The following is a 13,281-nucleotide window of genomic DNA, read 5'->3' as shown; positions in this document are numbered from 1 at the left end:
GAGACATTCCACCTGATTAGCCTCCACATGTTGTACCGCATGAGGCCGGGGCTCGAGAAGATTAGGTTGGCTACTCGCATGGGCTCCTCTAAGTTGTGGAGGTGGAGGAGATGCTTGGTGCTTTGGGATGGATGCCTGGGTGGGTGCGGTGTGCCTCCTCCACATCGATGTACTCGGTCGCTTGGCTGAGTAAATGGTCGAAGTCCCTGTGCTACCTTTTGATGAGGGAATGGAAGAAATCGTTGTCAGTGAGCCCTTGAGAAAAGACACTCACCAAAATCTCTAGGGTTGTCGAGAGCATGCCCATGGCCACCTGGTTGAACTTCTTGATATAGGCCCAGAGAGTTTCTTTGAGCCTTTGCTTGAGTGAAAAGAGGCTTAAGAGGGTCTTGTGGTAATGTCGGCTGCTAGCGAAATGATGAAGGAAGGACTTGTAGAAATTCTTAAAACTGTGTATAGACCCGACTAGTAGTCGCTTGAACCACCTTTGTACCGAGCCCAAGAGTGTGGTGAAAAATACTCGACACTTTACGTCATTTGTCTATTGATGAGGGAGGGTGGTGTTTTCGAACTTCAGGAGGCGGTCCTCAAGGTTAGTTATTCCCGAGTATTCGCATATTGCCAGAGTACGATAATGTTTTGGTAGCTTGTCGTCTAACACCCCTGTGAGAAATGTGTTCTAATCCGCTCGGGAGAGTTGCAAGTTACTAGGTCCTCTCCTTTGTGCCCCTTTCAAACATATGCTTCTCTAGAAGATTCTTGAGGTAGTCTTTCTTGGTCCATGTACTCGAGCGGCGTACGGAATAACACTCGCTAGCATGTGACCGGTGAGAGGGGGCACTCGTCATAGATCCATCATCTATTGGACTCGTCATATAGCCATCATCGATCAAACTCGTTGAGTTTAAGATGGAAATCACTTTCTTTTATGTGTGATATCAATAAGTATTAGTTTAGAGTTACATTGCAAACTAAGTGGGGGAATGTTGAAGTTAAGTTTGCATTGTAACAGTTAAAAGACATCAAAACAAGTTTGAAAGTTACAGTGTAATGCTACAGCATTGGAAGTCATGCTATAGCGTTACTAAGGAATAGCCAGTTTGGATGCAGCATTACAAAGGCTGGCGAGCAATAGTCAAATTGGAATTAGCTTTAAAACATTGTAATGTTCATAGAGCAAGTGCAATGTTTTCAGTACACTGCTACAGTGTTAAAGCCAACGTTGTAGCATTGCACTATTTTCTTTAAAAAAAAAAATACAAATTCCAATTTTGAGCAAACAATTGTGTTTCTTTGTGAACCAACGTGATTGTTTAATGTCTGAACATTGGAACAACGGTTGTTAAGTCTAAGAGCTCTATAATAAGTGTTCTTGGCCAAATTAAATTAACTACAATCATTCTACATTCTTATACAAACAACCAAAGAACTTTCTATTTTGTTGTTTGATAATCTATTGTATCTTAGAAGAGATTGTCCATTATAATCTGGTCTAGCAAGATAATGGGGGCAATAAACTCTTTAAGGAAAGTGTTTACATGCCTTAGATTTAATTCTTATTCATTGTTCTTGTTCAAGCTCTGTGGCATTCCCTCACCAACCCAAGTTCTTCAATAGGAGGAACCTCCTAAGTCAACTACGGATGTCATTGATGTTCAAATCATAATATAGGGAAAGCATGAAACCATTCAGAATTTCTATGTCGAAATTATATCGTTAACTGTCTTGTCGAGTAGCTGTACATTGTGTATAATACAAAAAGAATAACTAAGAAACTGTAAGAGTTTCATGATAAAAAATATAAGACGAAAGATGCGAGGGCAAAAATGTTTATTATATATATATATTTTTTTTTGATAATCTAAGTATCTAAGTCTTGCGATTCAACTAATCATGGAGGTAAGTGACCACTAAGGTAAATCTGAAAGAGCAAATGACAGTCCATATAATGACCCAACAGTTCCAATGGTTCAAATGCGGGAGATAAATTTCTTGTGCTTCTTGAGTTTTGAACCCTTGATGCATGGGGAGATTCAAGGTGTGCTTTCCACTACATAATGCAGTGCTTTCCACTACATAATCCAGGAGATTAGTGTTGGTTGATTTATATGATGATTAATTCTAAGATAATAAGTTAAATGTAAGAGAGATATTTTAAATTTTAAATGTTTATATTAAACGAGGAATAAAAAAAGTTAAAGGGGAAGATAAAATAAATTTGGTTAGTATTAATAAATTAAGATAAAATTTATTTAAATATAAATAATAATATAATAAAAAATAAAATTTATTTAAATATAAATAATAATATAATAAAGGATAAAATTTAATGACTTATAAGGATACGTGTAGCTAATTCCATGCAATACGATAATACTTGGGTGTTATCTGCGCATTCAAATAGGTCAGACAAATGTATGTTGATTCGTTTTCCGAAAACATGTGCCATGAAGATTCCATTCTTTCTGGAAGAGACAATAAATTTTGTTTCGTTTTGGTGGTAGTTTAGATTAGGGGTGTAAATAAATCGAATCGAGTTGAATATGTAGAAAATTTAAGGTTTAAATTCAGCTCGAAATAGATATATTCGAGTTCGAACTCGATTCGAAGTTCGAAAAATTCAAAATATTTGGTTCGAGTTCGGTTCGAATTAGGACTCGAGTTCGAGTTCGGCTTGAAATATTCGAACATGTTCGCGAACTATTCAAATTATTACTCGAAAATAAGTTCGAAAGACTCAAAATTTATTTATTTAATATATATTTAAATTATATTAATAAATATTAAAACTTGTGAGTGGCTCGAATAATATAATTTGGGTTCGAATTCGGTTCGAAAAAAAATTTGAACATGTTCGAGTTCAACTCGAATTCGATAAATTCGAATACGAATCGAATATTTTTCGAGCCAGCTCGAAAAGCTCGCGAGCCGACTCGATTCATTTGCAGCCCTAGTTCAGACTCGTGCACATTTAGATAATTTTGGAAAAAAAACATTGCAAATTATTTTCCTTCGATTTCCAGTGGTCCTTCGCCTCAATTAATCACTATAAGCATGGAATTTACTAGCATTTCGGGGGTTTTTAGTCAAGTTCAATTAGCTAAAGACATGTGCAGTTTGACAAAGATAATTATGGTGAATAATTTATGCTTTGACTCTTCACTGAGATTAATTGTTAGCAATCTTATAAATGACTTTTTCATTTCACTTTGATAGACATACACTCACATGGAGATACTCAAACAGGTCAACAGAGATAACCAGCTCAGTATTTATTCATCCAAGTAAAACAATGAAGTGTATCATAATTTTAGGGCATTCAAAAAGTGATGAGGGCGATCGAGGTAGAAAAAAACCTCGGGCATAAAATTTGCACAATTAGGCATGTCTACAATTTCCAGTTGCAGTTGCAGTTGCAGTTGCAGAAAGTTGTTTCGATACCAAAGCTACCTACTGGTACAAGAGACGGTTAGCAAATTCAAAGGTGTAACAAAGATACCATGTTTTTGTGGAATTAGAATGACTACTTTGCTCAATCTTCCTTCTTTCTCGCAACATATGGATACTTCTGGTATATGACAATGCTACTAATGACAAGAGGTAGAGCCACAAGGCAGTGCATCGAGGGCGGCTCCCCGTCAAAAATAAACTGCAGCAATGCAGTTACAAGCAATGCAGATACGATGACGAAGCCCTGGATAAAGGACAAGAATACCAGCGTTAGAAGAACACTAGAACAAGATGACTTCTACTCACTTTGATAATCTTCTCTACTCGCCTTTTTAACACCTCCGGCATGAGCAGTGACAAGCCCCACGAGAATCCCTCCAACAGCATTCATCACTACTGGTATCTGGTAAGAACACATACACTGCCTCAAACAATTTCTAAAAAGAATAAACTTGTGTTATGCCATTAAATAAAAGGTCTCAAATGGTATCTCTCGGGCATATCTACTACTGACTAAAGCTTGTTAAATTTTAGGATGACAAAACAAGATCACATATGTCGATGTGTTGCAAAACTTTCTCTAGATTCAAGTGGTAGGCAATGGTGAAAATCGCTCTCATTATATTGAAGCCTTCAGCACTCTAATTAGGCATGAACATGAAATGCCAACATGTTTCCAGATAAATAATCTTGTTAAGTTGATATAGACCATTGCTGTGTAGACTACAACAGAGTAATTAATATAATGAAGATGTCCTAGTATTCTCAAATAATTAGTATCAAACGTCAATGGCTAAACAGTAGACGGTTAAAATGATTCTCACATTATTCAGTAAAAGAAACCATTATTTATATTTTATTAATTTCATTATTACCAACCTTTGCTCAATGTTTATCACTGGAAGTTCAGTTTTACAGAAAAAAAAAAATCTGACTAGTGAGTCACAGTGTACTCTATGAATACAAGGGCAGTGCCATTAATTCACCAAGAGTTGTTAATAAAGATTTGAAGCTCAATCTTTCTCTAAACTAAAAGCCAACAGGTGAATAATGTGAAAGAGGAGTTAGAAGAGAAACCTATAGCTAGGAACTATACAAATACTAGGATACAACAACAACCAAGTCTTATCCCATTAAGTGGGACCGGCTATATGTATCCTTCTTCGTCATTGGACTCTATCCCCTACTATATTATCATTTATATTTAAATAAATTTTATCTTATTATACTGTTGCTAACCAAGTCTTTTTTAATCTCCCTCTTTCTCATTTGATTTGCATATTTATCATAGTTTCATATCACCTAATAGAATATTTATTGATCGTCTATGAAAATGCCCTATACAAAAACTAGAACCATTATTTCTATTTTATTAATTTCATTATTACCAACCTTTGCTCAATGATTATCACTGGACGATCAGTTTTACAGAAAAAAAAAGCCCTGAGTAGTGAGTCACATTGTACTCTATGAATACAAGGGCAGTGCCATTAATTCACCAAGAGTTGTTAATAAAGATTTGAAGTTCAATCGTTCTCTAAACTAAAAGCCAACAGGTGAATAATGAGAAAGAGGAGTTAGAAGAGAAACCTATAGCAGGGAACTATAGGAAATCTAGGATACTACAATAACAACAAGAACCAAATCTTATCCAATTAGGTGGGATGATCCTTTAAGCCATTGGATTCTATACTCTATTATATTATCATTTATATTTAGATAAATTTTATTTTATTTTACTGTTACCAAGTCTTTTTAATCACTCTTCCTCATTTGATTTGTATATTTGTAATAGTTTCACATTACCTAAATAAAGCATTTATTGGTCGTTTAAATACGTGTCCTATACAAAAACTAGGTTACCATAAAATAAAAATTCTGAAATGGTAATTCACTAAAGAGAGACAGGGAAAATTAAATCATATGTTTTTAGCATTAAAACTTGTTTAATTGCCTTGACAATAAATATTAAAATACTTCTCTCATCTTATTGTTTCTAAAATGAACCACAGGTTCTTTCCATTGGGAGATCATTCAAAATTTCTGAAATTCAATTTGGATTGAGTTAAACAAGCTTAAATTTAATACTGATCATCAATATATTTGCTAAAATATATGACATTGGAGGAAAATGAGCTAATTGCTATTTCCAGCTTAATCATATTAAATTGATTCCATTGTATGTAGGAACCACTAAGAATTTCAAACACATTCTGTTCATGGAATAGAACATGCAATAGTCCCTAATCCATTTCTTGCAAAAAAGTAGACTGAAGAATTTCCTATCAAGAATTGCCATCACAATCTGTTATCCTACTCAGTTCAAATTTACAAGCCACAAGCAAAAACAACAACAAAAAAAAAGAATTTAATAAAATTCTTCAATGCAAAACATACTAAAGCTTTAACACATTCAAATCAGAAATATCTCTGTGCAAAAAGTGAATCAATAACCACATTTCAATAAACTAAAATAGAATGTTTAAAATTAGCGAAATCAAGCAAAGGGAGCCAATAAAACATGCAAACAAATGGCCAATCAGCAATTTCAACCTATAAAAATGATGGGTTTTAAGATTTAAGAACAAATCTATCATGTATAATAGAAATTCAAACAGCTCCACAAGTGGTATTACTTTGTTCAGAGAAATTATCCAAGGTACACAAATCTCAATGCCTGCACCAAAAGCTTATCACAACCAGTTTAAGAATTCCAAGCGAGGTAATGTCAGTATTTATGGCTATAAGACATAAAACAAATGAAAATTGTCAAAAAAAAAAAAGTTTCCTTGGAATTCAAAATTTTCTTAAATTCTATTTAGTGGATAAGATCGATGTTCGGAAGAGTGTCTGATAAAACATAGTTTGTAATTATGAGCTAAATACAAAAAAAAAGGACAGTTCGGTGCACAAAGCTCCCGTCATGCGGGAAAGGAGTAAGAAAATAGCCAAATACAAAAAGGAGTAAGAAAATATATAATACAAAAAGGAGTGAAAAAATGGAGAGAGAAAAAATTGAAACTTACCCAAGTCCACACTGTCCAACCATGAAAAAAGCCGTATTTTCTTATCAACTCACCATCAGGAGACTTAAAAGTACTTGCCAACATGCAGAAAATGCCAACAAATGACATTTCTATTGTCATTAAATAGGATGTGTGTTTCTTCACCTGTAAACAAAGCAAAGTGGCATTGGCAGATTAAGAAAAAATAACAAGACAAATACAATTAAGAACTGACCTGAGATGCCCACTGGCACAAAGCAGAAGCCAAGCCAGAAAGAACAGAAGCGACCATGACAGGAATAATTCCATAAAGAAAAACCAGATCAGAATCCTTGCTACTGGAACCCTTGCCAGAACTCGCGCCAATGCTCAAAAGAGTGGCAGCAACAACTAACAACATAAGAGCTCCAAATTGCCGTTGTGATTGTTTGTGCCTATAAATTGATATCAGTGATCACAGATCATGTTAGTTTTCTTGTGGAGAATTGTTTCATACTGAAATATACAATCAGAATCCAAGTTATTTCCATTTGTCTCTTAGGTTGAGATTATGTAGCATAATGATGTTTATTATGCTATCTTTCTTATAAATCCTCTAGCAGTTAGACAAATGACAGAATAACTTTCCTCGTCATGCTAGGCAAACTCTGTTTACAATAATATTTAATTTTTGAAATGCAAATTCACTTTTGCAAATAGAACAACATAAACTTCACATGAAACAGTTTGTCAAACTAGTACGTACAGTATTTCTCCATGTGCTCAAAGTGAGCAATAACTTACCACCAAACAAAGTTATTAAACAACTAGAACAGAAAGCTCAGCACATTGGAATATGGCAAGGGTAAAAAGCTCCAATCATGGATTTGAATGCAATATAAGCACATGAGACCTTGGAAAGGGGTTGATATGATCCTGCAATGAGTTTGAAAGGGATTGATCTGATCCTGCAATCTAAATTCAAGATACTCAGGTTGCATTTCACAAACCTACTCTCCAGGGTATGGAAGCATGAGTAACTATTTTATGCAAAATCAACCTATGTATACATTGTTAAAATTCACTTTGTGCATTTCTAGAAAAACAAAACCTACAAGGCTATAACCATTCAAAACAACTACAGCAATTGGGTCTTATTTAAAGTATAAATTTGGATCAAACATGTGGCTTCATCTGGATGGTAGGAATAACGTCAGCCCAATGAAATACAATTCTGGATAATCCTAGAATGTAAAAGCTAGAATTTATTGAATCATAAATTTAATTTATCAAGTCGGCAAACCAACACTTCCCTACTAATAACAGAATCATGGAATTTAAAGAATAAAGTTGGAACATGTGCAGTTCCTGCAGCTTTAATGAGTGGAAACTTTGAAGGATCAAACACAAGTTGGAATTTTAAAAATTGGAAGTATTATTCATATAGGTCCACTTAGATATGTTTGTAGCAGATATCAGTTGGATAAAAACAAGTTAAAAGTTAAAAAAAAATGAGAAGAACTTGGAAAAGGAACACAGATACTAGAAGATTTGTAATACCAAACTACCTACCCCAAAATAAGGTAAGTAAAAAAGGCTGTGAAAAGTAGCTTTGTCTGGTTAAGGATTGAAAATGTCAGTGAATCAAGATTCTTGTATGATATCTGCAACAAGCTATTCTGCAATGCATAAATGGCTGCTGGAAGGCCAGATGCAGTCAATGCATTAACCAACCTCCACTGCTTAAATTGCTTCTTCAAATTACCTCCTTTTGCTAAAAGAAGAATAGCACAAATAACCTACCAAAAGTGCAAACTTTACATTTCAAACAGCTACAGATACATAATTCAGAAAAATGAAAAAATAAAACTAGAACCATGAAGCACCTTCGCCAGCTCACATGATAGCACAGATGAAGTAACAATAACATCTTTTCTGCAGGAGCAAATTATAAGATAATAAGAAAAAGAGTTACTTGACATTAAATCCTTGAACATTTTCCATGCAGCAACTAAATGAACATGTATAATTAATAGTAATTGACTAAACATATGTCTTAAAAGAATATGATAGCACTGCTTGGATACTGAAAGAGATAATTCATCCCTAGTTGCGTTAATCTCCCCCAAATAGAGAAAAAGGGAACCGATCATATGCAACATTACCAAGCAATCTGATACCCTAAAGATTAAGAAACGACGGACGGGATTTGGACTGAAAGCATCGGAATAGATAGAGAGGAATCATTGGAGAATCAGAAGAGGTCGAGATCTCCACCCGGTAAAGCGTTTGGAGAGGAGCGGTTGCGCGCCGTACTGGAGGGTGAGGAGTGCGAGGTAAAGCCACACTCTCGCGCTTGTGGCATCGGAACTCGTCGGGGCCTTTCTCTTCACCGGAGCACCGGCGGTAGCCATCGGGAGCGCGGAAGAAGAAGAAGAAGAAGAAGAAGAAGCCCGACGCTTTGGCTTGTTCCAAAACGAAGGCGACGGTCAAAAAGGGAGACGCAGACCCATTACGGAGAAGAGGCAAGGTATCTGTGGGATCCACTAACACTGCGGGCCACTGCAAAGGGTGGGCGCCCACCAACCACTCGCTCGCTGTGTGCGCGTCTCGTGAGACCTCGGTGAGATATTGGGTAGACTGTGGGCGGGCGGAGCCGCGGAAATACTTTATGACAAACGTCTTGGTTCGTTGAACGCCCGTCCGACCGAATTTGAAACCGTTGAACCGAAAAATCGAATTCGCTACTCTGACCTAATACCCAACAAATCAACAGGTTGGCCTTTCAAAAATAAAAAAATAAAAATTAATCAGACTGATAATGTCAAATCTGAGATGATCAATTCAGTTCTATAAAAATTTGCCATCAATCATTAGGATAAATCGGGAAGCGGTTGTAGCGGACAATCAAGAGTCCAGCATTCTTTAGTTACGTGTCTCATTTGGAGGAAAAATTCTCATAAATTCGTCATAACTGGAGTTTGAACCGTGAGTATCTGGATGACAACCTGAATACCCTAACACTGCAACATAATCCGGGGGCATAGGCTGGCCTTTCAAGTTCTACCGCACGATGGGATGGATTTCTTAATCGAGGATTCAAATTTTACTATGTTATATTAGTTTAAATTATTTGTGATGTTAAATCATCCATCAAAATTTATTTATGTTTTCTAATCAATCAATCAACAATATACCTTGAAGTAGAAGCTTTCCGGACTTGGACCTGTCCAGATTGGAACCGGGATTAAATTTTCTATCGGTTGCACTATGAACATAATTTTGAGACCCTCGAACACGAGCTAGCTATGAATGAGAAACAATGCAATGGGATGCACTAGGTGGTAAAAAGATGAATACGTTTACCCTTAGCGCTCCCGTCAACTCGTTCCAGGTCAACACGGAGGAGGTAAATCACGGACGGCTATTAGTATTTGGAATAATGACTAGCACATAAGGAAGATATTTATCTCGACTTTATCGAGATTCGAATTCAGACCTCATGATGCAATGAGATGCACTAGGATGGGATGTCATGGTTGCAGATTATATGAAATTCTTGGACAACTTAGCAAAGCAAGGGGCACCATCACTAGTCTTCTAAAGGTAGCATTTGAATTTTGTTCTACATTTCTAGCAACTTAGTTGTTGGGTACTGCAACACGGAGAAGTTTAGTAAACAATGAGCTCTTTAGCGCCTGTGGGTTTTAGAAGAGCAAGGGAAGGATTCACCTAGGCTAGTATCATTGATTAGTGATGAGAAAACACACTCGTTAAGGGTCGGAGACTATCTGTTGGTATCATTGATTAGTGATTATGTAGGTCAACTCGATGACTTGATCTCACAAGTCATGGATATAGAGATATTAAGTTGACACATGGGTATGCATTGGAGAATGTATACTGAATGACCCGCCATGAGAAAGTATCATGGATCGTTATATGAGTGTCATATACTTTCTCATGTGACTATTAGTATGACTACTAGTCCTCAGACCTGAAGTCACCATGGATCCCTACATAAGTAGTTATGTACTTTGGTTTCGTCAAACGTCACTCGTAACTGGGTGGACTATAAAGGCGATTACTGGGTATGTAACGAATTATGCAGAGGGATGTGAGTGATGTAGATGGGATCTATCCCTCCTATATGACGGGAGCGACATCGATATTCTTGATAGAGTGAGACCACGAAGTGCATGGTCATGCCCAAATGAGTCAATATGAGATATTGAGCTCATTTGATTGAGTGAGTCTACTTGGAGTTCAAGATTTAGATTGATTAGAGGATGACACAGTCTATGTCTCATATTGATCAATCTAGATGTCTAGGATAGAAGGACACTTGTCATATTTTGTGAGGAGTCACAATTAGTAGTCACAAGGTGATGTTGGATCTCAACATTCTTATAACTTGGGTAGTAATGATGTGTTGCTAGATACCGCTCATTACTTATGCTTCTAAATGGGTTTAGGAGCATTGCCAATATTATAAAAACCTATAGGGTCACACACTAAGGACAATTAGATGGAGATTAGGTTCATATGATGAACCAAGAGGATTAGATTCATGTGATGAATCAAATTAGATTAAGAGTAATCCTAATTGGGCTAATTGAGTTGGACTCAAGTTGATTCATGTGTTCAATGAGTCTAATTTAGATTATGACTCATTGAATCAATTTAATTAAATGAATTAGATTCATTATATTAAATTAGCTTGAATTAAATGGTTGGATTAAATCAACCATGAGAGAGATTAAGTCAAGTTTGACTTGACTTGAGAGGAAGAGGAAGAGTCAAGTTTGACTTGACTTTATGCCACATCATTTGTGACTTGGCATTAAGTGGCCAATGATGATGTGCCACATCATCATAGTTGGCACATGTGTGTGCCACCTCATGGAGGTTACAAATTCCCTCTTTAATGGCCACTTAATGCAAAAAGGGGGTTACACTTCTTGAGATGGCCGACCACTTTTGTTGTGAATGAGAAAAATTCATTTTTTTCATTCAAGGCTCATTCACATCTTCTTCTTTCTCAAGCTCTCTCCTCAAGCTCTCCCTCTCCTCCTCTTGCCGTGGCTGATCAAGGGTGCTAGCACACCTTTGTTTAGTTTTTCTCCACCCATTTGTTCGTGTGGATACTTCTAGAGGATCGTACGCTTGACGATCTCGAGATTCGGCACTTCCTTGGACGAGCGGGATTCGTAAAGGGCACGCATCAAGGGTAAAAAGTTTTCTTCTTGTAAATCTAGTTTAGAACTAGCATAAAACTCGTACTCGTAATGTTTTCAAAAGTTTTACTTCGCACGAATCCAGTGGCATGGGGGTTTCGGGGTTTCCACGACGCGAAAAAGTAGTTTTCGCGGCCCGAAAAACCCAACAATCACGACATGGTAGGCATTTTGAGTTAACGCGATTAAGATCTAATCTAATCGTTGATGTGTATCATATACGCGATTAAGATCTAATCTAATCGACAAGACACTAATTAATTACTCTACTCTAGCATCCATCACATATACATACACAAGCAATTAATTAAAATGTGATTAGGTCAAGGCCCTACTACGATCTTCTCAAGCCAATGAGAAGATCGGACGGTCAACCTAAGGTCAACAGTTTCTCCAAGCTCCTCCCTTTGGCCACTATGTGTTGCTTGCACCCTCCTCGTAACTCCTCCTCGAGTGGACCTTCCACAACTCCATTTTATACATTACAAAGATGAAACTCAAGTTACATTTGAGTCTAAACTATTTTACAACAGGAAATAAAATAGAAAGGCACGACGCGCAGGTCGCGTATCACATATACAACACGCACAATCACACAAAAATGGCGCGTATGCCATATTATGAATTACAACACATGTAATCAATCTAATTGGGGATTTTTGGGCCATGACCATCACAAATCATATATAATTATAAATTATGTATTTTATATAAATTTTTGTATTTTTATTACTGTTTTTATGATTTTATGAGTCGCAACTTCCCAACAGTCCCGTTTAGCGATTTTCGGGCGCGATCGCAGGACAATGCCCCTTGCGGTGTTAGGGGCAGCACACCTTCTCGCAAAATGAGTCTCACGAGTGTCCCACAACGATCTTACAACGCCTTTAGCCGCTGTCCCAAAACATTTTAGGCGAGACCTTACCATTACGGAAGGTGTTTCTCGGTAGTCGAAGCCTACAAGTGTTCAAACACTTGTTGCTTCGCTTTTACGAGAAAAATACTCTTAAAAACCATAAAATTAATAAAATCACAGAAACTTATAGAACTATAAGTTTTCATAAAAATTAAAATAAAAACAAGTACACACTTCGCACGTGGCTCTGATACCACTATTGGGACTTTCGGGCCGCAAAAACCGCTTTTTGCGTTGTGGAAACCCCAAAGTTCCATGCCACCAGATATGTGCGAAGATTAAAATTTTACATGTACAAGTTTTCTAATCCTTGATCTACACTAGATCTACATGTTAGAGAAGTTATACCTTTGATGCGAAGCCCTTCGCTTATCCCGATCGTCCAAAGTTCACCGGATCTCAAGGGTGTCAAATGAGCACCCCTCTATGTGTATCCACACGAGCAAAAATGGAGAAGAAACCTTAGAGTGTGCTAGCACTCTTGAAGGTTTCGACCAAGGTGAAGGAGAGGGAGAGAAGAAGATGAGAGGAGGAAGAAGAAGGAGAGTCAATGAGCACAAAAATTGTAACTCACACACATAAAGTGGCCGACCACTTCAAGAGGGGTTTTTAAACTCCATAGAATACCAAGAGTCACAACTCTTGATCTCCCTCATGAGGTGGCACACACATGTACTATCCTTGATGATGTGGA

The 13,281-nt window shown here is 36.8% G+C and overlaps 1 protein-coding gene across 2 annotated transcripts; it reads right to left on the bottom strand.

Annotated features, from left to right (window-relative positions):
- Positions 1–3,345: 3,345 nt before the first annotated feature.
- Positions 3,346–8,933, bottom strand: LOC122031860 (UDP-N-acetylglucosamine transporter ROCK1-like). 2 transcript variants are annotated; one of them, XM_042591051.1, is made up of 8 exons: positions 8,712–8,933; positions 8,321–8,369; positions 8,007–8,233; positions 6,691–6,889; positions 6,477–6,620; positions 3,779–3,853; positions 3,528–3,694; positions 3,346–3,450 (listed from the first exon to the last, which is right to left on the bottom strand). In XM_042591051.1, the coding sequence occupies exons 1-7, from the start codon at positions 8,846–8,848 to the stop codon at positions 3,533–3,535; spliced, it is 993 nt and encodes a 330-aa protein (XP_042446985.1). In that variant the 5' UTR covers positions 8,849–8,933; the 3' UTR covers positions 3,346–3,450; positions 3,528–3,532. The 2 variants fall into 2 exon arrangements, with proteins under 2 accessions (XP_042446985.1, XP_042446984.1); XM_042591050.1 differs by having other exon boundaries at positions 3,346–3,694.
- Positions 8,934–13,281: the final 4,348 nt, after the last annotated feature.

This window comes from Zingiber officinale, chromosome 11A (genome assembly GCF_018446385.1).
Source record: "Zingiber officinale cultivar Zhangliang chromosome 11A, Zo_v1.1, whole genome shotgun sequence".
Classification (NCBI taxonomy): Eukaryota; Viridiplantae; Streptophyta; class Magnoliopsida; order Zingiberales; family Zingiberaceae; genus Zingiber; species Zingiber officinale.
The sequence above is the reverse complement of the archived record's forward strand: the minus strand, read 5'-3'. Positions and strand labels throughout refer to the sequence as shown.